Below are 25,184 nucleotides of genomic sequence, written 5' to 3' on the forward strand. Positions count from 1 at the left end.
CTGCTGCTCTCCACACATTTCCACAAGGTCAGTCTTCAAACTTCTTCTTTTGCCAAATCATTTCAACTTGGTTTGCCAACTTTTAACACGAATTCATGTTTTCGGCGTGCCAATCAAACTAGTTAACATGCGAACGAACACGTTTGCCTGAATGAAGTTAAATAACGTCAAGTGCCTGCTAAAATGACACAAACGCATTTATTTGACTTGTATGGCAATGAATAAATGCCTAAATGCATTGCACTTGATCATGAAAGTATTGGCTCCAACCCTTTCCAACATCTAGAGAAGAGCGCCGTTTCGTGGGAGGTAGGTTGCCATATTCTCAATTTAACCGAATTATAACAACTGTACCTGTGTGTGTTCATAATTGTCTAATTTCTGTCCACAGGCTTCAGTCTTAAGCGGCCAAACTGATTCTAAAAGATCTACTTCAAAGAGACTTTCTGTAGCTTTCACAGCATGACGTCTTGAAGTTTTTATTGCAGCTCGACTTTGTATACACATGCTGACCAAATGTCACGTTGCTAATTATGTTACTGTGTCTTTCTTGTTTAGAGAGCCCTGCTCGCATCACTGGTGAGACACGCACACTCGTACACACAAAAAATATCTCAATTTGTTTCAGCAAATGATGAGCTACCATGTTGCAAAAGCTAACAGATTTATTCCTGTGATGACATCATTAAGGTGGGAACATGTCACAACACCCAAAATGCATTCATCTCCAATGGTGATGGTAGAAGATTGTGCCTTTGCAGCAAATATTCCTTACATCCTGCTTCTGTGTGCAGTTATGACAACCTCCACTTGAAGCGCCGCTGCCTGAGGACTGAGATGCTGGGTTTGAACACTCTGTAAAACAAAACGGCTGATATAAACATTTGAGTTTAACATATTTCTCTCTTCTGTCATTCCTCCAGAGCTGCAATCCGGACCCCCAACGGGGTAAGTTACCTTCACTACTCTTCGCTCATGTCCACTAGGTGGTGCAAAAGCATCTTGGCCCTGGAGAACCTGAACCCGGCTTGGACCGACGAGTGAAGCAGATTTCCTGCTTCAAGGTCTGACTTGATCTGCGTCAAAGACGGACATCCTTTTGACTTCATCCAGCGCTGCGTGAGTAACAAGATCGTGTACGAGCCTGACCGTCACCAAATCTGCTGGGTTTGACATGCCGCAAAACAAAATGATTGCCATTAAAGTTTTTAAACCTGTCTCTTCTTCAGTTCCACCAAAGCTTCAGTCAGTCACTTGCTTACTTACTCTGCATGCAGGGTGGCTTCCAGGACAAGTTCCATTGTGGCAGAGAGCCACCTTGGCCCCCAAGATCCTGCACCTGCTGGGCAAAAAACAGTTCTACGTGACTATGCAAGTGGTCCTCAATGCTGTTGAAACTTGAAAATAAACTAAATTTTGCAGTTTGACTGGTTCAGTTTTCTGTGTTCTTGTTCTTCCAGAGACTGAGGAACACGTTCAACTTCCTGTGAGTGCTCCGCGTCGCAGGAAAAACTTGTTTCATCTCAAAACATAAATTAACCACAATGTTTGGTTCACTCACCGATGTCTTTTTGGCTTCTTCAGGGAGGTCACGACACATTGGTCGACGCGCTCGTCTTGATGGTGATGGTCATCAGCAATGAGGAAACTGTCATTCCGGCTTCAGTCGGCTCAAGTGCAACTTATTTTAATCTGCAGGAGAAATAAATGCAAATTACAACATAAGTATTTGTTGATCTCACTCTTTTTCTTGCCTTGCATGTTGTCATCTCTTACTCAGCTGGATGACCACATCAGAAGATGCTGAAGCTAAACTGTGGAGCAGCCTGAGGAGTTGGACAAGTTTGAGACGTTTGCACTGGTGTCCACACACACTTGACAGTCCACTCTGTGAATACACTGAACAATCATCTCAATGTTGTTCAAATGTTTTTCCTTCCTTCATGCTCTGCTTCCTGTGAGCGCTTGGACAAAGTCCCAGAGAGAAACAAGTCCCATCCTCTTCATTGCTGGTGGGTTTCATCTCTTGTCAAATGTGCTGTATGGCAAAACTTAACAGATGTCTTTGTTTTAGAAATTCTGGCCTCAGTTGACTATTTTCCTACTGCATGCTCATCTGTGTTCAAGGCAATCTTCTGAAGGAGGGTGATTTGCAGCAACCACTCCTCACATCCTGCTTTTTGTGTGCAGTCTTGACGTCATGCAGAGCTGCGAGAGGAACAAGATGTATGAGGCTCGCCTGTCTCCACGTCTGCTGGGTTTGACACGCTGTAAAACAAAGATTGCCTTAAACATTTTAACATCCTTCTCTTCTGCAGTTTGAAGAGTGCTCACCTGTTTGTTTTTTTGACTCTGCGTGCAGGGCGGCTTCCAGAACAAGAGCCATCGTGGAGGAGAAGCACCCTGGCCCCCCCAAGATCCTGCACCTGCTGGGCAAAAGCAAGTTTTACATGAATGTGCAGAAGGTCCGAAATGCTGTTGAGACTTGAAAATAAACTTGATTAGCAGTGTGACTGGTCCATCTTGTGTTCAGTTTTGTCCTCAAATGTTTGTTCTTCCAGAGACTGAGGAACATGTTCAACTTCCTGTGAGTGCTCAGTGTCTCTTGTTTCATATAAAAAAAACATAACTATGTTGGGTTAATGTTTGACTCTCAGATGTCTTTTTGGCTTCTTCACGACACATTGGTCGTCACGCTGACTGACGGTCATTCCACCTTTAGTGGACTCAGGTGCAACATTTTTAATCTGCAGGAGAAATTTATGCAAATTTACAACATAAGTATTTATTGTTGTTCTTACTCTGCATGTCTTCTTCCTCAGCTGGAAGACTACATTAGAAGGTGCTGAAGCCAAACTGTGGAGCAGCCAGAGAGGTTGGGGACAAGTTTGGTTTGCACTGGTGTCCACATTTTACAGTCCACTCTGTAAAGTCACAATCATCACAATGTTGATCAAATGTTTTTCCTTCCTTCATGCTCAGCTTCCTGTGAATGCAGCAATGTGAGCACTTGGACCAAGTCACATCCTCTTCATTGCTGGTGGGTTTCTTCTCTTGTCAAATGTGCTGTATGGCAAAACTTTAACAGATGTCTTTTAGAAATTCTGGCCTCAGTTTTCCATTTTCCTCCTGCATGTCCATCTGTGTTAAAGGTAATCTTCTGAAGGAGGGTAAGGGACACCTGAGATGACTTGCAGCAACCACTCATCACATCACGTCTTGACAGCCATCCAGAGCAGCGAGAGGAACAAGATGCACGAGGGGTCCTCAACGAGAACAAAGCATGCATGTTCATGATAAATTTAATTCAGCTTCAATGGTATTTTAATAAAATAAGACTTTTGTTTTGCACAGTAAATTTCAACTGGTCAAAGAAATGTCGCCCATCTTGGAGAACCTGAGTCCAGCATCACCACGCACCTTGGACTGACTCATGAAGCAATCTCCTTTCGTTAAGGTCTGACTTGATCTGTTGCAGAGACACTTGATGAATGCAAGTACTTGGTTTGTTGTTGCTGTTGTAGGTGGTGGTGGGGGAAATGGCATCATGATCAACTTCCTGTCCACCATGATGAGATGTAAGCTGCAAACCAACTCTGAAAGTAAGTTTTGAAGATCACTCTCCTGCTTTTTGGTTTTGACTCTGCATGCAAGGCTGGCTTCCGGTCCAGGCCTCCCTCTCATCCTGGTACCCTCCTCTTCCTCAGCTGAAGGACAACATCCAGAAGGTGACAACCGAAGTGGGGGATGAATTTGAGGAGCCAACTTTAGCGCTGTTGGTACGCTCACAATGTTCTCCACAATTGTGACTTTTCTCTGCTCAAACGTGGTGTTGTTCTTCCACAGGATGAGGAACATGTTCAGCTTCCTACGAGGGCTCAGTCACAGAAAAACAAGTTGCACATCCTTTCGTTGTAAGTTTCATTGCAAACAATTTGCTACAAAAAAACTGTTGGGTATAAAGGTTTGATTCACTGATGTCTTTGTTTTCCAGGGTCACGACACACCGGTCCACGCTCTCCTCACGATGACCATCAACAGCGACCAGGAAACTGTTGTCAGTAACTGCCTGGTGGAGTGGACCTGTCATCCAACACTGAAGTTGAAGCTTTTAACGGTAAGCTCTTTACTTCTACCAAATTTGTTGTTGTTCTTCCTGCATGAGCTCAGCCGCAGAAAAAACAAGTTGCACATCCTTTCCTTGTAAGTTTCATTGCAAACAATTTGCTACAAAAAACTATGTGTGGTATAAAGGTTTGATTCACGGATGTCTTTGTTTTCCAGGGTCATGACACACCGGTCCATGCTCTCCTCACGATGACCAGTGACTATCAACAGCAACGAGGAAACTGTCGTCAGTGACTGCCTGGTGAAGTGGACCTGTCATCCAACACTGAAGTTGAAGCTTTTAACGGTAAACTCTTGACTCCTGTCTTTACTGTTACCAAATTTGTTGTTGTTCAGCTTCCTGCAAGGGCTCAGTCGCACATCCTTTCCTTGTAAGTTTCATTGCAAACAATTTGCTACAAAAAACCATGTTGGGTATAAAGGTTTGATTCACGGATGTCTTTGTTTTCCAGGGTCACGACACACCGGTCCACGCTCTCCTCACGATGACCGGTGACGATCAACAGCAGTCAGTGATTGCCTGGTGAAGTGGACCTGTCATCCAACACTGAAGTTGATGCTTTTAACGGTAAGCTCTTTGCGCTTGACTCCAGTCTTTACTTCTACCAAATTTGTTGTTGTTGTTGTTGTTCCACAGGTGCTGGGGAACATGGTCAGCATCCTGGCAATGCAGATGTGCGAGCACTTGACAATCCCAGAAAACAAATTTCACACCCTTTTCATCACTGGTGAGTTTCATCTCATGTCAAAAAACATTTGCAGCACAAGTTGACGTTTTGTTTGTGATCCGCACGCTGGTCTACAATCGTTTCCCACTGGCCGACTACTTCACCAGGCAGTGACAAGAAGACGATCGTCATGTAAGCTTTAAAAAAAAAAGTTTGCTTTTTACTCTGCAAAAAAATAAAACAGTTGAAAAACTTGTCTGATTTCATTCTTCGAACACAACACACCCAAAAAGTGCGTGTGGGCCCCCCCACAGTGTATGCAAATTAATTTGCATAGTCACGCCCACAAATTTGCATACACTTCCTACTTTATATGCAAAAATTGGCAGCCACTTCATTTGGTACACTTGGAAGAGTACATTCTACTCCTCCCCAAGTGTACCTAATGAAGTTGCCGCCAATGTTCACACTTTATATGCGAACATTGGCGGCCACTTCATTAGGTACATTTGGGACGAGTAGAACTTACTCTTTCCAAGTGTATCTCATGAAAGCTTAAAGCACGAGTGACACTTCGCAGGTACACTTGGGAGGAGTAGAACTTACGCCTCCCAAGTGTACCTAATGAAGTGGCCGACAATGTTCGCATATGAAGTATGCACACTTTATATGCGAACATTGGCGGCCACTTCATTAGGTACACTTGGGAAGAGTAAGTTCTTCCCAAGTGTACCTAATGAAGTGGCCGCCAATGTTCACAAAGTATGAAATATGCGAACATTGGCGGCCACTTCATTAGGTACACTTGGGAGGAGTAGAACTTACTCTTCCCAAGTGTACCTGCAAAGTGTCACTCGTGTGCTTTCATTATGTACAGCCTGGCATCCAGTGTTTTTTGTAAATTTTCATTGAGATAATGGTATCAAATTGTAAAAAAAAAAAAAAAAGCTGTACATGATATTGCTCAACTGGAAAAAGAGTGTTTTATTGCTGAGTTGAAACTCAGTGAGGGCGCAGTTCACCCTGATTTTGTACAAAAAAAACTTTTTTTCCTTTACAATCTGAAACCATTATTGCAATGAAATTATATTTGCACAAACACTAGATGGCAGGCTGTACATGAAAGCAGCTAAAGGCAGAGGACGCCATGTTGTGCTCTTGAGGAGGTGTGTGATGTCGCTGACGTGAGCGCACGCACCAACTGCAAAAGCCAAGCTTCCTGTACTACGCACATGCACGCACCCACAACAAGAACATCATTCAATGGTTCTATTCATGTGCTTTTAACAAGTTGCAAAAAAACTAACATTCAAATAACAGCAACCTAGTTTTTTAATAATTATATTTTTTTTAAATCTAATTTGGTGTTATTTTCCCAACTTTGTCCCAAAAAATAATTAGATGCATTTTGAAATAACTTAGTAAAACAACACCATGTTACTAAAAAAAAAAGTTATTTGGGCTGCGCCAATGTCATTTAAAAGCAGATGTTCAGAAGCATTGAATGATGTTCTTATTGCGTGTCCGTGTTGTGCAGTACAAGAAGCAGAGGTCAAAGCACACCGAGAAAGGGCCGAGTGACTTCAGACACCTCCTCAAGCACACAACTTGGCGTCCTCTGCATGAAAACAGTCAACACACCTGTCCAAAAGCAGGTTGTCCTCGTCATCGTAGCGCAGACCCGTCCACGTGTCCGCTCAAAACCTCCTCGATCCTGTCAGGAATTTAAAAAAAGCAGTCAGTGACTTTCTTGTGCATGTGCCACTTTACATGTATAAAAACTTCACTTTAAGTCAAGAAGGCAATGAAAGAGAATTAAAAGCTACTTCCAACATGCAGTAAAAAACCAGAAAAAAATGAATCTACAATATAAATATTCCATTTTATTATAACACCATGTATTGCTCATCCAAAAAGGAGTAGGAAGTTAAATTTATTTCGGTCTTACCCAAGATACATTTTTTATCAAGAAGTGTAAATTTCGACTCTCCTGGTCAAAATATTTAGAACACCCCAATTTTATGCTTTTTTTTTTTTTAATGTATGCAGTTCAAGTTCTCACTTTACTCTGAAATTGAAGCACAGAAAAAATAAACTATTTAAGTTACAAAGAAATCATGGAATTTATTCACGACCAAAAATGCATTCTAAACTCATGAAAGTAGCCACCTTGTGCAGATGGAACAGACATTGGCATCATCTCGAATATGGAAATCAAACATTCTTCAGAAAGTTCTTCCCATGACTGTGTGGCACTTTAAAGTTGAAGTCTGGAGACTGTGCCTTTTGACCGGTCAAAAGTTTAAGAACATGCCAATTTTTTTTCAATTTTTATTCAATGTCAAGTTGTTCGAATCCAGTGAATATATTGAAATGGTACAACCTAAGATGTGATGAACTTCCAGAGAATGAAAAAAATAAGGCAAGGTTGCCCAAAAGTGAAAAATTATCCACATTTCAAAGTGATGCAAAAAGACACAGGCTCCAGACTTTAAACTCTCCCAAAAAATAATAATAATAATAATTGCATGTTCGAAAACCTTTGACCATAAATAACACTACTGGTCAAAAGCTTGAGAACATGCCTTTTTTTTTGTAAATTGCAAGTCAAGTAGTTCAAGTCCAATGAACAGCCACACAGTTATGGGAACTTCCACAACAGAGCTGGTCGGGACTTTCTGGAGAAGATTTGATTTTCATTTCAGACATAATGCCACAAGTGTGTTCAGCTGGAGTCAATTGGAAGCCACTTCAACAGGTACGCTTGGGAGGAGGAAGTTGCCAGCCTCATGAATTGGCCACCAACCAAAGGTACCTCATGAAGTGGGTACCAATTATGCCCCGCCCCCAATGCATATTTAATGAAGTGTCCGAAATGGACAAAATATTAGGTACAACTTTAAACTAGATAAAAGAGTGAAAGCAACACAGCCTACAAGTGCCACAAGTTGGGACTTGGGAATAACTTTTTTATTTGATTTATATATTACAGATAATGCCACAAGTGTGCTCAGCTGTTGTATCTGCCCAAGGTGGTTACTTTAATGAGTCGAGTTTAGATTTCACTGCATAAATTTTGGGTGTTCTAAAGCCTACATATGAATGGAAGTGTTTTTTTCTTACACAATAGTAAAATAACACCAATTTATTTTTAAATACATTTTAAATATATATTTTCATATAACACCACATTTTTTTAAAATGATTATTTGTAAATCATTTTAGCCACGCCAATGCAGAGCTGCCAACCTATAAAAGTTCACATCCAGGACAATTTGCTTGAATTTCCATATTTTCAAAATTTTGTCAAGATTACCGTGGGACAGTCATAATCATAGTTGTTAATAACTTATGGGTTTAATATTTGTCATTTGAATGTTTTTATTATAACAACCTTGTGACAGCGGACACAGTTGCAGCATCAATCAAAGTACCAGTATAAGAGATTTTAACGTGCTGTCATCAAAAATATCTGTGTCTATGGATTCACCTTTGCCAATTCTGTTTTCTGATTTTAAGGAGGTGCGTGATGTCCCTGCTTTCACTCCAGATCACAATGTCATCTGCGAACATCATGGTCCACAGGGACAATATAAATATTCCATTTTATTATAACACCATGTATTGCTTGTCCAAAAAGGAGTCGGAAGTTAAATTTATTTCGGTCTTACCCAAGATACATTTTTTATCAAGAAGTGTAAATTTCGACTCTCCTGGTCAAAATATTTAGAACACCCCAATTTTATACTTTTTTTTTTTTTTTATGTATGCAGTTCTCTGAAATTGAAGCACAGAAAAAATAAACTATTTAAGTTACAAAGAAATCATGGAATTTATTCACGACCAAAAATGCATTCTAAACTCATGAAAGTACCGCTTCACCGCTACCCAAGATACATTATTAATCAAGAAATGCGGTGAAGAGCAAATACATACAGGTACATTTCAATAAATTAGGATATGGTAGAAAAGTTAATATATTTCAGTACTCATACAGTATATAAATTCATTTAACACTGAGGGAAATACTTTTCAGAGCGGAAATTCCTGCCTGATATCTACATTAATAATCAGTTTCTTAGTTTCTTGATTGCTTGTTGTGTAATATTGTAGTTTCCAGAGATCGTGAATTTTGCGTTTTCGTTTGCTGTATCTATATATTTTTATTTTTTTTAAATCATGAACCATTTAACTCTGTTGGGGTGTAGTGCATCTATTTGAGTTTCCCTTCTTTAATTTAATGCCTCACAAAATTAAGCTTTTCACACTTTTCAAATTTATTGAGACATACCTGTACATACAGTACACTGCCCAAAAACGTGACAGAAACCTCTTCACCACATACTTATATTTGTATTTTGAGCCATAAAGTTTTGGTTTTTTTTTTTTCGTTTTTATGCCAGGTGGACTAATAAATACGTTAATGGGAATACGGTATAGCATTAATATTGAGTCTCATTAGATTGTGAAGGATCACTTAATGTTTTGATCGAATCTAGTCACTTGAAGAACATGTTAAATATAAGACGATTGTTCCTTTTTTTTTATACATTTACAGGAGTATTGCAGTGCAAACGTGAATAAGTTGAGCACGTCTTACCTGTCGTTCACGACATGTCGCCACTTTTTCCACAGCTGGCGTGTTGACGTGCAGGTGATGAGTCCAACAGCAGCCGACGTGGAGACAATACGCTTTCTTTGTTTTCGTGGACGCCTCTGTTCGTGTAAAAAAAAAATCAAACGTAATTTATCGCTAACGTAACGTAAATAGCTTCGCTTGTTTGTGGAACACACGAAATAATATTTTACACAAACAACGCGCAAAGCAAAGCCATACACGTCCCCGGTTCCTGTTCCGGTCGGTGTTTCACTTCCGGGTCACAGGTCATTTGAGAGAACTTAAAATCTTGAAACAAAGTCGACGTAGCGAATAACGAACTGGAGGACAAACAATCGTGAGTATGCACATCTAAAGTTTAAAAGTTTTTAATTACTCATCTAAAAATGTTGCGGACGTCGACGGAAACACGACGGAAACACATCAACGATTTACAAACGCTGACAAAAAAAAGTAAAGTCGAATGGCAATAGTTTTTAACATTGTCTTTACCATACACGATTTTCAAAATGCAAAATAGAACATTTTCTTCATTGCATTACTTTATCGTCACTGCCAAACCAATCATGGGAGTAACTTGCTGTTGCGACACCTAGTGGAACAAACCAAAAGTAGCATAAACGCGACCTCTCTTTCTCCCATTTCCCCTCTTATTTTCTTCTTCCCTGTGTTCTGGGCATGTTTGTTCATTTTGACATGTTTCCAAAGTTCTCTGCGGTCACATCAATACATTTGCCCCCTCCCTAACAGAAAGCGAGCAGTACACTAATCAGCCAGAGGAGGGAGTATTTACTATTATCATTTGTAATCATATTAATTGGGCATTTCTTGAAATTTGAATCTGTGTATGTTGTCTATGTGAACAGTTAGTTGTCAAGTTATTGCAAATATGTGCAGCTTCCCCCACTTGAAACAGACTGATTCAGCAACCAACGATTTCATCTCGATTTTGCTCACTGACAAAGCAACATTTTCCTTTTGTCTCATTTTATTCTAGCATTGAGTAGTTTGACAGTTGATCAAGAAGTTTCATTCCCTACATTTGTCTCTCGCACTGAGCTGCTTTAAGTGCATTGGCATCTGCATTTTAATTATATTTAGGATTTTGGGAAAATATCTACAAAAAATAACAAGAGAAAATATGTTATTGTGAATAAGTGCGAGTAGTAAGAAACAATACACAAATTTGTAATTTCGATAACATCAAGCTCCAGCCTTCGGTTTATTCATTTTTCATTTTCGCCACAACAAATGAGGCTGTCACTGTTGTTTTAACTTGTAAGTTTAACATGAAATAATGAATGTATTTCCATGTTCTTATTGCTCTTTTTAATATTGTAATGAACTGTTAACGTGTGTTTATGCTGTGTGTTGCTGTTGGGTGGGTTGCTCGAGGTTGTTCCAAATGTGTGTATATTTGCATGAGCAGGGTAAATATTTAATGATGAGAAAAGTTGGTCGCCCCTCCGTGACACTTCTACTGGCCACTCGTGGCATTTGTCCATCTCTTTTAAAAGACTATTTACCACAGAGCCAAGAAGAAAAAAAAAAGAACTAGGTTGTACCTAATATTCTGGCCGTTTTGGAAATTTTATTAGGTACACTTGGGAGGAGGAGTGAGGAGAAGTTGATCACCTCTTCCATACTCGTACTCCGGTATATCACGTGGTCACCTGTGTGAGCGAGGAGAGAAACATGTGACTTTGCCGACTCGCCCCTTCTGTGTCAGAGACATTGCACTTTTCCCAGCAGATGAGAGAGAGAGAGAGAGAGCGTCCCACCGGGAGGCAAAGACACTCCACACCTTCATGGAGGAACTTGTACCCCTAAAAAGCTGATGTTTGCGTGACAGCATGTGTGGGAGCCGTGGAAGAGACGCACTTGGGCGTTACGATGAGGACTTCTCCTTTGTCAGCCCTGTGGTCAAATATCTGCTCTTCATATTTAATTTCATCTTCTGGGTGAGTCGGGTGGTGTTCAAATATGTTGGTGAGCCCATTGGGCTGCGAGAGGGTCAAAATATTAGAAACCGCAAACTACTATAAGACTCATGCACGTATTGTGAAATTGATCATGAGTCAGTCAAAGCTCAGCATTATTTTCTTAGTAAAAGCAGAATTACATTGTGGAAGTGTGCCTAATGAAATGTCTGAGCTGATTTTTATTTGTATTTATTTATTATTTGCTGTTGTTCATCACACAGCTATAAGGAGAATTGAGTTGCATATGGACTCAAGCTTTGACTAAGTGTGCTGCTGATGTTCCACACAGGCTCAACTCTGCACAGGATCACAGCAGTGCAGTGGCTCAAAGTAAATAAGTGTGCTGAAAGTGAAATGGAGTCCCAAGTCCATGTTTGTTCACTTTAAGAAGATTTGGATGACAGATTAAACTCAAGAGGGAGAGTTCCGCGGAAAAGTGCACACAATATGAACACTGCCACTGGATTAGAACGAGACATTTATTTAACGCCCAGCATGAGTGTGCGGCTGCAGGTCATGCATGGACAGGACGAGAATGTGTAAAAACTTGAAGCGCTCCCTGGTGGAATGTGCTGTTGTTGTTCGTCTTGCCCCTGGCCCTCCCGGATATTGCCAAATCGCAATTCGCTGCCATTGTGGTCAGTTCCAGTTGGATACCAAATTGAACAAATACTGCGTAATCCATCAATCCAGCCTTGAGAGATGACCATTTTTTGTTATATGGGCAACATTAGAGCAATCTTTGTAGGCCTAAGTGTGTAATCTTCCTGTATTGCCATCGCTTCCTATAAAAAAAAATTTTTTTTTTTTAAAAAGTCCAATATATTATGAGAAATAATAATAATGATGATGACTTGCAGGGCAGTGATGGTCCTATCTTGAATGACACACACACACTGACAATATTTTCTTTAAAATACATCAAATTATCAACCAAAATAATGCAACAGAAAATAATAATTAGATTTAAGGAAACAGATAATTAAAAACATATAAATCCTACATTGCACCGATTATATTTCACATTATTCCCCAAGAGCCCCATCCCCACCTTTCATCTCTTCGACAGAACGTAATTCCGCACAGTAACTGGGTCCACTTCATTCACAATGGAGACTCTTATTGAATTGTAAATGGGGGGGGGGGGGGAGCATTGGTCTCTGCGCTAAATCAAACGCCGTTGTTATTCTTAAGTGTTTTCGTCAATGGGACCACTCCCAGGACAAGTATGAACACATGCTCCTCACTGTCACGTTTCTTCTTATATGGAGTTGTAGTTGCATGCCAAGGTTCTCCTCATCTCTCTTTTCTTCCCACATATAGCTCATCGCCATGTCCATGATAGGAATTGGGGTGTACGCCCGCGTCGTCAAGCATGCAGGTAAATTCGCATGCGTCCAGCATCCACTCACTCACTTCCCACTATTAAATCAAATAGGAATAAATTGATGGAGCCCCCCCCTCCCCCGTGTCCTTTTCTTCTCGTCCCCCAGAGACGGCGTTGGCGTGTCTCACCGTGGATCCGGCCATGATGCTGCTGGTGGTCGGCGTCCTCATGTTTATCATCACTTTCTGCGGCTGCGTGGGTTCGCTGCGCGAGAACATTTGCCTGCTGCAGTTTGTAGGTTGTGCCTTTTTGATGAATGTCATTCAAGAAGAGCACATCTTCACTCTTCTTTCTTCTTCCTTGCTTAGTTCTGCATCAGTCTGACGATCATCTTCTTGCTTCAGTTGGCTGCTGGTGTGCTGGGTTTCATCTTCTCTGATAAGGTAAGGTGACACTGGAGAAGGGGGGGCGGGGGGGACCTCGAGATTCTCTTTATTTTAGTTTTATTACTTCTTACTGCGACTTACTAAGAAGCTGTGACCAAGGCGTGCACATCAGAAGGAGCGGCACCATGTCCAGTGAATTGAAGCCAAAAAATGTGGCAAAAAACTGTTTCGTTTTTCATTCTATTAATGATCTCATTACTGTATGTTTTTATACAGAACAATATTGTAGCATGCTATTTGTATTATTATAAAACACATTGCAACATTTTTGTTGTGTTTTTTGGAGAGGCTGGAATGGAACAAGGTTACAAGGGTTTTCAGTTACCATTATATCAAATATATGGAGTATATCAAGTCACCACTCAGGAGAAATAAAATGAGAACTGTCGCCCTCTGTTGTTAATTTTTCTAACCTCATTTCCACTCAAGCGGTAAATATCTTTTTCAATTGCTCTTGAATCTAAAAAGTACTTCTTTTTTTGTATTGATTTCCATCAAACGTGACGTGTTCTTTTGCTATGTTTACATTTTTTGACAGCCAAATGATTATTTTTTATTTTTTTAACAGGCCCGAAACAAAGTGACTCAAATGGTCAACAACGCCATCGTGCACTACAGAGACGACATCGACCTGCAGAACCTCATCGATTTTGGCCAGAAAGAAGTCGGTCACGACCTCACGCGTCATCCTAAGATGTGTTTCTTTAATCAATAAAAATGGAAATCATATATCCTCAGTTTGGTTGCTGTGGAGCTGTGACCTACACTGACTGGTCCAACAACATGTACTTCAACTGCACTGACAACAATCCCAGTCGGGAACGCTGCTCTGTCCCTTTCTCCTGTTGCATCAGTACCAAAGACAAGGTCCCATCTATTTTTCCCCCATTTTCTACAGCATGTTTTACAACTGTTTGTGTGTGTGTGTGTGCTTGTGTGTGCGCACGCGTGCAGGTGATTAACACCATGTGCGGTCAAGGAGTGCAGGAAGTGGAATACATCGAAGCCGGCAACGTCATCCACACCAACGGATGCATCGACAAAGTGGTGGACTGGATCCACAGTAACCTTTTCCTGCTGGGAGGTATCGCACTGGGGTTGGCCATCCCTCAGGTGAGACCACAAACACACACACACACACACACAAAGAGTGGGTTTACAAAGGCAGCCTCTTGCAGCTGGTGGGCATCCTGCTGTCCCAGATTCTCATCAACCAGATTAAAGATCAGATTGAGCTGCAGAACTACAACCTCAGGCACCGCGCCGACCCCTGGAGATGACCAATCCGAGCGGCCCCTCATGCACATGCGACACCAGCAAGATTTTTTTAATTTTTTTACCTCTTCTCTGGACCACAACTAGTTGATTTAATGCAATGGCGTCAAGGTATTTCCCCCCCCCCCCCCCCCCCCCCCCCCCCAACAAGGAAGTAGATGCAAATACAGGTTGTCCCAAAAGTCACAATACACTTCGTAAGGTCATCGGGATTTGACAGTTTAAGCTTTGCACTTTTTATTTTCAGCACCACTTTGAGAAGCTATGTTATAAAGATTCACAAACTGCCACTGAACAGAGTTGCATTTAAGGACAAAAAAAAACAACTTCTTGCCAGGGGACTATTTCGCAACGCTGCTCCAATGCCAAATATCGCGAGCCAAATAAATGATGTTCTGGCCGTGTATAGAGTGCCTTTTGGGGCATTACAGCTACATAAAAACTGCAGTACTCGAAAACTACCATGTGCCTTTTTCAATGTCAAGTGTGTTTTCTACAGACAATCTAGTACAACAAACTAATACAAATCATTAGTTTCCTTGCAGCATCACGTTGTCTACTACGCTGCTATATAAAATGACTAATACTGTATGAAAACATTGTTTCACTACAGTGCCATCTTGTGGGTCTTGTTTGCCCACTGGTCCACTTGCCCCTTATCTAAACTCGCCACTGCTGTTAGTGAAAGTATGAAAAATGTATTTTGTCATACTTTCAACTGGCTCAAGAAAAAAACTCATGCATCCTAGTTTTTGTGCATATGTGTTGCATGTCTTTGGAAATGTATTTTAGGTGGGTACAGTATTAGCAGCTGTGGACTAACAAGCATATGTGCACGTGTGTTTTGTTGGCATCTGTGATGCTGCATATGTGCAAAAAGGGACTGAGTTATTTTTGCAGACTTTTTTTGTTTGATAGAAATTCGTTTTGCAATGCCGATGTTACCAAGATTTTAGCTGCAGCTGATGCTTTTTATTTCATGTTACATGAGTGTTTTTAGATTTTTAATATTGGATGCTGTATTTTAAACATACCTCTGTTACAATTCCCAAAAAGTTTTCGTATTAAGTATATTTAAGTCTTCTACTGTGCCACGTAGAGCAAAAAATGCCTTCTCGTGAAAGAGAGACACAAAGACCTGTACATTTCTTGACTGAATAAACTTGGTTCACTGTACTGACGTCATGCTGGCTCATTATAATTGCAAACGTTGTTTCTTAAAGTCAAGTTTGAGAGCAGAAGTGACGCAGCAGATAGAAAGACAACACAAAACGCCCTCAAACTCTCCAGCGAGCCAATGAAAACATTCGCAACACTATCTAAACATGATGATTCTGTGTTACGCCTACACTGTATCGCTACTGAAGGAGTGTGTGTGTGTGTGTGTGTGTGTGTGTGTGTGTGTATGTGCATGAGTGAGTTGGCCTTGAGTTTCACTTTGTGTGTGGTCCTTTTTTCTTTTTCTTTTTTCCCTTTCTTTCCTTCTGCGTCTGACTCAAGCAGGAGGTGGTAGCAAAGAGGCCCAGACACACACACGCTCACACTTTCCCTCCCAGCTCACCACTAGGGAAACAAAGTGGTGTGCATCCATTCCCGTCCAAATGAATGACACAACAACACAACCGCAGTGAACGTTGAACTTGTCATCATCTCCCTTTTGTGTTTTCACTCCAGCAATTCAAACATACCTTGTACTAAATGCCATTAAATATATTTGTGTCTAATTGTTCCTGTCCAGAAATGGGAAAAGTACAGTTCAGTTGTATTTAACTTTGAAGTAGATGTACATTACATTTGCATTTAATCTTTTGGAACTGTTTGTTTTTAAACTTTTATTTAGGTAGAAATTTTATATACGTAACTTTTAAGTGTAAAGCAGTTTAATAAAATCACTGTTTTTTTCCCCCCTTATATTCAAGCACAGTGTTAACGTTCAAACTGCACAACGTTACTGTGGCTTATAGTAATATTAAGCATATATTTTTAAAGTGTTAACTGATACAATGCACTAAAATATACTTTTTCAACAGCTAGTGGCTGGCAGTTGTTGCGTTTAACGATATTGTCTTACAGTAAAATATCTTGCAAGCAAGGCTAAAAAAACATGTTATGTTATTGTGGTTGGAGTTTTGAACAATCAAAGAGTTTCTAGTATTTTGGTCAGCTTATTTAGCAGACCGAGATATTCTTGGAAAATGTATATGCTTTGTATTAGATTTTTTACATTTTTGTTTTCTAATGGAAGTAATGTTTATTCCTTTTGTATTTTTTATAAATGTATTACAGGTATGTATTTTTTAGATTTAAATTATTATAATACAAATTTCATTCATATTTTTTTAACATTCTAAACTTCGGGGTTAATTTGTTTTTGCATGCAATTGCATACAATCAAGAGAAAAAATGTCTATTATTTGTATTCATTTTATTTATTTAACCTTTACCCAGGTAAGACAATAAATAGATTCTCATTTATTATATATTTAAATGTAAATAAAAAACCATTTGGAAAACAAAATAAAGACAAACAAGACAGATTTTATATAATTTGTTATGTGATGGTTGTTTTTTTCTGTCTTCATTCAAATCCTTGATTTCTATTTACTTTTTTTTTTATAGTAAAGCATGTATTGATGTACTGTATTATTATTATATTTTTTTTTTTAAGGAGTGCTGCCATGAAGCACATTTCCCCCCCTGTCTGAGCAGATGGGGGATGGGAGGAGAAGGGTCTGGAGTTGTTGTTTCCCCGTTTGAACATTCCACAGAGCTGGAAAACTGACTGAGGAAGACTCAGTGCAACAGCAGGATTCCATTGGAATAAGGAGAGAAATAGATGCATTTGTATTTTTACTGCAGCTTAAAAAAGGAGGGGATGAGAATGAGGTGGAGCGGGGGTCATCGTGGAGGATAAGAAGTGGGTGGCGCATGCGCATAACACTCGGAGCTCCAGTTACACTTTTTCATGGCAAGATTTTTGGGATGTGGGGGGAGGGCGAATCCGCAACTTTCTCAACATTTCCCCCCTGAATAAAACACCAACTACTAACTTTTTGTTTCCTCACATTGTCGATTTAAATCATTTTGAACACTTTTTGGCATTTTTTCTCCCCCTAACGATGGAATTCGGAGACGAACCAAAGGGAAACGACTACGGAGGATTTCGGGGAGGAAAAACTTTGGATCGTCCTTAAACGTGTGTTCATCTTTTCGGATCTTCACTGCAAACAAACAAAGAAAACATGCCTTTCGGGCCTCGACAACAATCTCACCAGTAAAGCAGCCGGATTCAGCTTTATCGTCATTTTTGCACGATTTTGTCCCCCACCCGCCGCCCCCTCTCCGTGTACCCCCTCCTCTCGATCCCAAGATGTCCTCCCAAGTTTGGAGCGCCTTTGTTGACTTGTACGGGATGCTGTGCGTGCTGGCCTGCTGCAGTAGCGGCGCCGCGCTGCTGTCCCCCAACGCGACCATCTTTGAGGACAAATGCAAGACGACGACGACGTGCGAGGCGCTCAAGTACAACACATGCCTGGGCTCACCTCTGCCGTACACGCACACGTCCCTGGTGCTGGCAGAAGACTCCAGCTCTCAGGAGGAGGCTTTTGAGAAGCTGACCATGTGGTCTGGTGAGTTTGAAATACACCAATTACAGCCAGTAGACGTCTATAAATAGATTCTGACGGGCAAATGTTTGGATTTATGAAGGAAAACTGGAAATTCCATCTGGAAAATGTCAACGTATCACAGCACGTCACACAGATGTCATGTACTTATGCCCTCTAGTGGCCGCGTGCAGCATAGAGGATGTCGTCAATCTGCTGCAATCTGATTGGATGTTGTGTGCTTAAATCTGGAAATATATTTTTGGGGGGGGGGGGGGGTCAACGTTGAGAACATGCTCTGTGATTCTCAAAGTGTGGTACTGTACGTGTAGCAGTTGTGGTACGCGGGCGCCCTCTAGTAGTATGCGAAAGAATCACTTTATTAAATGTTCAAATGATGCATAATGTTTGTTTTGCAAATCCAGTGCAGTCCATTTGTTAAGTACAGTTAAGATGTGTTGAACTTTTAGGTAGAATAACTTTGCATTTAATCTCTTAGCACTGTACTAATGTTTTAATATGGTCATACTTGCAAAGCCAAGTATTTTTTTTTTTTTTTTTTTTTAGGTGATATTTGATTTAAAACGTTTGAGAACCACTGTATCAACCGTTACAGACATTACAAAACTCATAAGTGTGGTATGAGAAAGAATCACTGCTTGAATACAGTTCAGTTGTATTTCCTTTTATGTTAATGTTGGTGATGATGGCGGTACTGGGAGAAATAATTACTAATTATTTGTTTACCTTAAAAGTTAGAGGACCTCTGAGAAGGATGAGATGTTGTGTGTTCGTTTTCCCAGGTTTGCGAAACGCTCCTCGCTGTTGGTCCGTCATCCAGCCGCTGCTCTGCGCCGTCTACATGCCCAAGTGTGACAACGGCCGAGTGGAGTTGCCCAGTCAGAGTTTGTGTCTGGCCACGCGTCGTCCTTGCAGCATCGTGGACCAGGAGCGCGGCTGGCCCAACTTCCTCAAATGCGAGAAATTCCCAGTAGGCTGCTCGGTAAGCCAAATCGATGGCACAAGCCTCCGTTTTGTCAACTAGACTCTGCTTTGAAGGGCTGACTTTGTGTCGCAGAACGAGGTCCAAAAGCTGAAGTTCAACACGTCGGGCCAGTGCGAGGCGCCGCTGGTGAAGACGGACATCCAGTCAAGCTGGTACAAGGACGTGGAAGGCTGCGGCATCCAGTGCGACAACCCGCTGTTCACCGAAGAGGAGCACGACGACATGCACGCCTACATCGCCTACTTTGGCACCATCACCCTCCTCTGCACATTCTTCACCCTGGTACTCTTTTCCTTTTCCGTCCATTACTCCATACGATCTAAACAGGGCTTGCCATACGTATATGTTTTTGCTCACCTAAAACAGGAATTCCCAAACTGGGAATGGCCGAGCACCTCTCGTGACTCAATCTAATCTTAAAGTTAATAAACAATCAAAAAAATGATAATTAAAATGAAAGATATGCGTGCAAATATTTTGTCACTTCTAAATCAACCCTCAGAGCTTAATTATTTTGCTGCATTTTATTCACACGACTGAGTGATTCTGATGAAGGCACCAAAAGCACTCGATAGCGATATTGAGCCTTGTTTGTCTTCAGGCCACGTTTCTGGCCGACTGGAAGAACTCCAACCGCTACCCCGCCGTCATTCTCTTCTACATCAACACCTGCTTCTTCGTGGGCAGCATCGGTTGGCTGGCACAGTTTTTGGACGGCGCACGTGACGAGATCGTGTGCAAGAGCGACAACACCATGAGACTCGGGGAGCCCTCGTAAGTCTCCCTCAGATCATCCGCCGAGGACGTGCGGGAATTCAAAATTTGATTCCCCCGCAGTTCGTCCGAGACCTTGTCATGCGTGACCATCTTCATCATCGTGTACTACTCGCTCATGTCGGGAGTGATTTGGTTCGTGATGCTGACCTACGCCTGGCACACCTCCTTCAAGGCGCTTGGCACCACCCAGCAGCCGCTCACCGGGCGCACCTCCTACTTCCACATGGTCACCTGGTCCATCCCCTTCGTCCTCACCGTCGCCATCTTGGCCATTGCTGAGGTACGTCGAGAACGTTCTTCTTAGGAAGACTTTATTTCGGAGTTATTATTTATACATTTTGGTAATATAAACAGCTCACTCTAGTTGTACCTGTACGTGACTGAATTCAATGTTCAAATTGTGTGTAATGCTATGTTACGTTATGTGGCTCAAAAACATTTTATCCAGTATAGTACATTTGTCATGTACAGTTTAGTTGTGTTGAACTTTTTTTTAAAGAACTATATATTTTCATTTAATATTTAAGAACTGTTTGTTTACAGACACTTATTAAGGTATAATTTTGATTTCACTTTTATGTCCAATAATTGAATGATTATTGAGTTCAGTTTTTTGTTTTTCTATATTTAAGCAAAGTGTTAATGTTTAGACTGTGGATAATTTGATGTTAAGTTATGTGGCGGAAACATTTTTTTTTTTAATCCAGTACAGTACATTTGTTAAGTAGAGTTCAGTTGTATTTAACTTTTAAGTGCAACACATTTGCATTTAATCTTTTAGAACTGTTTGTTTACAAGTATTTATTCAGGCACAATTTGTATTGCATGTTTATGCTATGTGGTATAAAAGGTTTGTGGATTTAAATACTATTATATTTGTAATGTTACATGTATTATTAATGATATATTATTTAGGTTTTATATTTCGATATTTGATCATCTTAGATCTTATCGAATATGTATGCTCAGGTGGATGGCGACTCGGTGAGCGGGATCTGCTTTGTAGGCTACAAAAACTACAGATACCGTGCCGGCTTCGTGCTGGCGCCCATCGGAGTGGTGCTCGTGGTCGGCGGCTACTTTCTCATTCGAGGTCAGTCCCATCAAATCCCGGCTCGCCCCTTGTGCAGTCATCCAGTGCACTGAGCACATTTGTCCATGTAGGTGTCATGACGTTGTTCTCCATCAAAAGTAACCACCCGGGACTGCTGAGCGAGAAAGCGGCCAGCAAAATCAATGAGACGATGCTGAGACTTGGTATTTTTTGAAAGTTCCTATGAAGCTTACATCATTGTTTGGCGATACAAACCCTCTAAAACTACATCTTGCGCTTGTATTCTTGTCAGGTATATTTGGGTTCTTAGCTTTCGGCTTCGTCTTCATCACCTTTGGCTGCCACTTCTACGACTTCTTCAACCAGGCAGAATGGGAGAGGAGCTTCAGGGAATACGTGCTGTATGTTTCTTTTCGTCAGTGGTTTTCAAACTTTTTACACCAAATACCACCTTAACAAATACTCCCACCTTTTACCGTCACACATACTTAAACATTTTTTTAATTTTTATCCGATTAATCGATGGGATGATCGGAAGAATAATCGATAGCTGCAGCCCTGTACCACGCTTTGAGAATCACTGTAACATATATTATAACAAGTGCTTTGTTATGCCCGAGAGGTGCGAAGCCAACGTCACCATCGCCTCCCAGACCAACAAGCCCATCCCAGAGTGCACCATTAAGAACCGACCCAGTCTGATGGTGGAGAAAATCAACCTCTTCTCCATGTTTGGGACTGGCATCGCCATGAGCACATGGGTGTGGACCAAAGCGACGATCCTCATCTGGAAGCGTACCTGGTGCAAGTAAGCACGTCACGTAAAATCTCTCTCTTCTCCATTGCAGTAGCTGAAGACGTTTTTTTTATTTCCCCCTCCTTTAGGATCATTGGGCGCAGCGACAACGAACCCAAGAGGATCAAGAAGAGCAAGATGATCGCCAAGGCCTTCGCCATGCGGAAGGAGCTGCACAACGACCCGGAGAAGGAGCTGTCGTTCAGCATGCACACCATGTCACATGACTGTCCTGTTGGTAAGGATGTAATTCACACTACTGAGAAACTATCTAGACATCCCATCTTGGTGTAAAGTATCAATAACTAAGTGGTAGATATTTGCATCAACATAGGAAATGTAATCACGGCTTTTTTTTCCCTACTTTGTGTTATTTGTTTACATTGGTGCAAAATGTACGCCCATGTCTTTTCATCACTATAGCCGGGATCAACTTCGACATCAACGAGCCGTCCAATGACATGTCGTCGGCTTGGGCACAGCATGTGACCAAGATGGTGGCCCGGAGAGGCGCCATCTTGCCTCAGGACATCTCGGTCACTCCCACGGGGACGCCGGGTGAGAACTTGTGGCACTGTTTGATTGTTCCTTACCAGATGTGGCAAAAGCACTCACACTCTTAATTTAAGTAGAAATACAGATATTTAGTAGAAGCACTGATTCAACCCCTTTACTTAAGTACAGACTGAAATGTACTCATGTATTAAAGCAAAAAGAAAAGAACGTTTCTGGAAAAATGGATGCCAGTTCATTTCGCGTCTTTCTTTTGCCTACACATAACTTTAATATGTGTTTGAGAAGCAAAAATATATCCTCTTTAAACCTCCGGTGGCTGGAATATATCATGCCGGGTTCCCGTGGCGATTTTTCCCACCGCGTCAACAGGGCGCTCTAAAGCGACCACGCCAGCCCGAAGCCCCGGTCCGCACGCTGGCTGTCAACTTGGACTTTTTAAAATAATTCCTCCCTCCTGGCACTTGCGCCTTCTCTCTTTGACACGCGTGCAATTGAGTACTATATAGTTCTCAGTGTTTGCAAATGTTTCCAGTATTTATCTTCAAGCCTGTATAATTGTATTTAGAAAGACATCTGAATTCATGTTACAGGATCTTTACATGCAGTAACTAAGGATTTGCACTTCGTTACATTCCACTACTGTTCCTGAATTCTGACTGACTTATTTTGGGTTGGTTTTTTTTTCCATAGTTCCTCCCCCCGAGGAGAGGAACAGGCTGTGGATGGTGGAGGCTGAAATCTCCCCAGAGATGATAAAGAGGAAGAAGAAGAAAAAGAAGAGGAGGAAGGAGACGCGTGCAGCAGCGGAGGAGGCGGCGATAGCGGCGGTGGACCACCAGGCTTATCCCCGGAGGGAATTTGGCCGCAGCTCGGTCCCCCGTCTCCCCAAGCTGCCCTGTCACCCCAGCCTGGTGGCCAACCTGCGGGAGCAGCAGCGGCAACAGCAGATGCTGGAGGACGACATCCTTCCGGGATCCTATCCGGACTTTCCGCCTTCGCCCGTCGACGAGCGGGGCCGCCTCCCGCCCTATCAGAGCGTTCGGGGCAATTACGGCCGCGGCAAGTTCTCGGACCGCCCGGAGGACCTGGGCCTGGGCCCCCGCTGCCCGCCCAGTACCTCCTTCTGCCTCCAGGAGGGGCTGTCAGAGAGGATGGCGCACGTGGCGAGGGTGCCCGCAGGCCGGGGGGTCGGCTACGGCCCCATCCACTCGCGGACTAACCTGATGGAGGCGGAGCTTATGGACGCTGAATCAGACTTCTAAATTGCACTGACAGTAAGCTAAAGAAAAAGTGCTGGATACTTTCAAAACTCCTTAGTGCACCTATGTTTATTTTTTACATTGAACAAAGCTTTTTTGTATTTTTAAGGAAAGGGATAAAGAGGAAATACATATTTTTGTAAAGCCAAGTCCAATACAACTTCATTGGCAACTTTATGACGGAACACAAATGAGGCAGCTAAAAAATGGCTTGAAAGAATATACTATTGATTATTCTGAAGAAGAAAAATAAAGAACAGCATCATCATTTCTTGTGACATGGCAGGTTACCATTAAAGTAGGCTAAACTATTTTTGAATAATTACTGTCTTCTGTACTCTTTAAACCTCTCCACGCCCACTTTTTAGCCAAAAAAAACACTCCAAATGTTTATGTAGTAACTTTAATCAATGGTGCTTTTTACGATACATTTAATAATGGAAGGAAAAAATACACTATTGTCTTGTAAAGTATCAAACTACATTGTTGTAGTATTCTTTTAATTAGCGAAATAATAATTAAAAAAATGATGCATATAGCAATGTTTCACTTTCTGTTAATTATTTAAATATCTACACAAAACCCATGTACTGCATTCCCTATTTCACAATGTCTCACTTGTGACCATGTATATACTAGCTGTGCATAAATGTCACACAATGGGTATTATTTGTAAACATTTATATATAAAACTGTTTGATTTAAAAAGAAAAAAAGGGATGAGTAAAGGCAATTCTGTCACTATACGCTGTAACCAAAATGTTGTTTCTATTCATGTCACTGTGGGCAAATAATGCTGACCTTATAGTTCACCTTTTTTGACACAATTGTATGACATTATTAGCTATTCTTGTGAGAAGTTTACAGAAGTATTTATATTCGTAGCTGCATTAAATTAAATGCCCCATAAACGATCAAATAAAATGACAAATCATATTAATGGTAATTGTTTTCTGGCCCTTTAAAAGCACCACATTCTGTTTTTGTGCGCTTTGAAAAGATTTAAAAGCTGTTGTTTTTGTCTATTTGTCCATGTTGCCTCACGACTGTAAAAAAAAAAAAAATCACTTTTATGATGCTGTACCTGTTTTTACATGTGAATAAATGTAATCATTCACTTTTCATCCTTTAGCTATACTTGCCACATGGGGACAGAAAAAAGGTTTGTGGTTGGTACCTTAGTCCAATGTTTCTCATTTGTGCATAGACATTAATAGATGTTATATTTTAATATTTTGCATTTTTTGGGGCGTCAAAATTGGCATAGTGGTATTTTTAGGGGTATATTTACCAAATTTAGCACGGTATAGTACCTGATGAGAAATGTGTGTGTGTGGGGGGGGGGAATCAAGCTTTTTCAGTCATTTTATAATGCAGCCACTTTGTTTTGATATTATGCTTTCCTATATGTCACTACACATTTTTTATTAATTCATTATTTCAGCTGTGGGACCAAGTCGCCTAGGCTTATAAGAAAAGGAAAGTATTTTTTTTATTATATTTACAGTTATGATTGGAATGCACACCTCGCAAAATACCTGGTTTACGCCCCAACGACTTCACCCCTCAAAAGGATTCCCGCCCCCCTATAATTTAATACCGAAGACACATTGCAAACACACAAGTAAACATACGTACATTAACTAATTTCATTATAAAGTCTACACTTACTAACCCTAACCCAGACTTGAATGAAAATGATGATGATGATGATGATGATGATGAAT

General features: G+C 41.1%; 2 protein-coding genes and 2 long non-coding RNA genes across 11 annotated transcripts; 3 read left to right on the plus strand and 1 right to left on the minus strand.

Moving 5' to 3' along the window:
* Positions 1-651: 651 nt before the first annotated feature.
* LOC133471965 (uncharacterized) lies at positions 652-9,536 on the minus strand. 6 transcript variants are annotated; one of them, XR_009786503.1, is made up of 7 exons: positions 9,397-9,536; positions 6,438-6,510; positions 2,335-2,426; positions 1,777-2,268; positions 1,562-1,692; positions 958-1,342; positions 652-855 (listed from the first exon to the last, which is right to left on the minus strand). It is a non-coding gene; the product is annotated as an uncharacterized LOC133471965 (long non-coding RNA). The 6 variants fall into 6 exon arrangements; XR_009786505.1 differs by having other exon boundaries at positions 2,335-2,429; XR_009786502.1 differs by having other exon boundaries at positions 1,777-2,426.
* On the plus strand, positions 3,352-5,052 carry LOC133471960 (uncharacterized). Of its 2 annotated transcripts, none has more exons than XR_009786457.1 (9): positions 3,352-3,457; positions 3,525-3,602; positions 3,708-3,779; positions 3,847-3,914; positions 3,995-4,117; positions 4,285-4,414; positions 4,581-4,696; positions 4,766-4,856; positions 4,964-5,052. It is a non-coding gene; the product is annotated as an uncharacterized LOC133471960 (long non-coding RNA). The 2 variants fall into 2 exon arrangements; XR_009786458.1 differs by having other exon boundaries at positions 4,968-5,052.
* Positions 9,537-9,614: 78 nt separating the features above from the next.
* Positions 9,615-15,620, plus strand: tspan33a (tetraspanin 33a). 2 transcript variants are annotated; one of them, XM_061762155.1, is made up of 9 exons: positions 9,615-9,751; positions 11,167-11,375; positions 12,720-12,777; positions 12,890-13,017; positions 13,092-13,166; positions 13,738-13,833; positions 13,908-14,036; positions 14,124-14,282; positions 14,348-15,620. In XM_061762155.1, exons 2-9 carry the CDS (start codon positions 11,268-11,270, stop codon positions 14,447-14,449), a joined length of 855 nt encoding a protein of 284 aa, XP_061618139.1. In that variant the 5' UTR covers positions 9,615-9,751; positions 11,167-11,267; the 3' UTR covers positions 14,450-15,620. The 2 variants fall into 2 exon arrangements, with proteins under 2 accessions (XP_061618139.1, XP_061618138.1); XM_061762154.1 differs by having other exon boundaries at positions 13,908-14,282.
* Positions 15,621-17,277: 1,657 nt separating this feature from the next.
* Positions 17,278-24,581, plus strand: smo (smoothened, frizzled class receptor). Its single transcript, XM_061762134.1, has 12 exons — positions 17,278-18,073; positions 18,853-19,052; positions 19,128-19,337; positions 19,657-19,829; positions 19,893-20,112; positions 20,802-20,925; positions 20,997-21,089; positions 21,179-21,287; positions 21,509-21,694; positions 21,772-21,920; positions 22,106-22,240; positions 22,889-24,581. The coding sequence occupies exons 1-12, from the start codon at positions 17,815-17,817 to the stop codon at positions 23,458-23,460; spliced, it is 2,430 nt and encodes an 809-aa protein (XP_061618118.1). The 5' UTR covers positions 17,278-17,814; the 3' UTR covers positions 23,461-24,581.
* Positions 24,582-25,184: the final 603 nt, after the last annotated feature.

The sequence above is a fragment of the Phyllopteryx taeniolatus genome, chromosome 22 (assembly GCF_024500385.1).
Source record: "Phyllopteryx taeniolatus isolate TA_2022b chromosome 22, UOR_Ptae_1.2, whole genome shotgun sequence".
NCBI classification, from domain to species: Eukaryota; Metazoa; Chordata; class Actinopteri; order Syngnathiformes; family Syngnathidae; genus Phyllopteryx; species Phyllopteryx taeniolatus.

Excerpts from the sequence above, each read along its gene's own strand:
- tspan33a (XM_061762154.1), top strand. The coding sequence starts at position 11,268 with ATGTGTGGGAGCCGTGGAAGAGACGCACTTGGGCGTTACGATGAGGAC. Across the intron at positions 11,376-12,719 it reads TATTTAATTTCATCTTCTGG|CTCATCGCCATGTCCATGAT; the intron begins GTGAGTCGGGTG and ends TCCCACATATAG. Across the intron at positions 13,834-13,907 it reads TCGATTTTGGCCAGAAAGAA|TTTGGTTGCTGTGGAGCTGT; the intron begins GTCGGTCACGAC and ends ATATATCCTCAG.
- smo (XM_061762134.1), top strand. The coding sequence starts at position 17,815 with ATGTCCTCCCAAGTTTGGAGCGCCTTTGTTGACTTGTACGGGATGCTG. Across the intron at positions 19,053-19,127 it reads AATTCCCAGTAGGCTGCTCG|AACGAGGTCCAAAAGCTGAA; the intron begins GTAAGCCAAATC and ends TTTGTGTCGCAG. Across the intron at positions 21,288-21,508 it reads AGCTTCAGGGAATACGTGCT|GTGCGAAGCCAACGTCACCA; the intron begins GTATGTTTCTTT and ends TATGCCCGAGAG.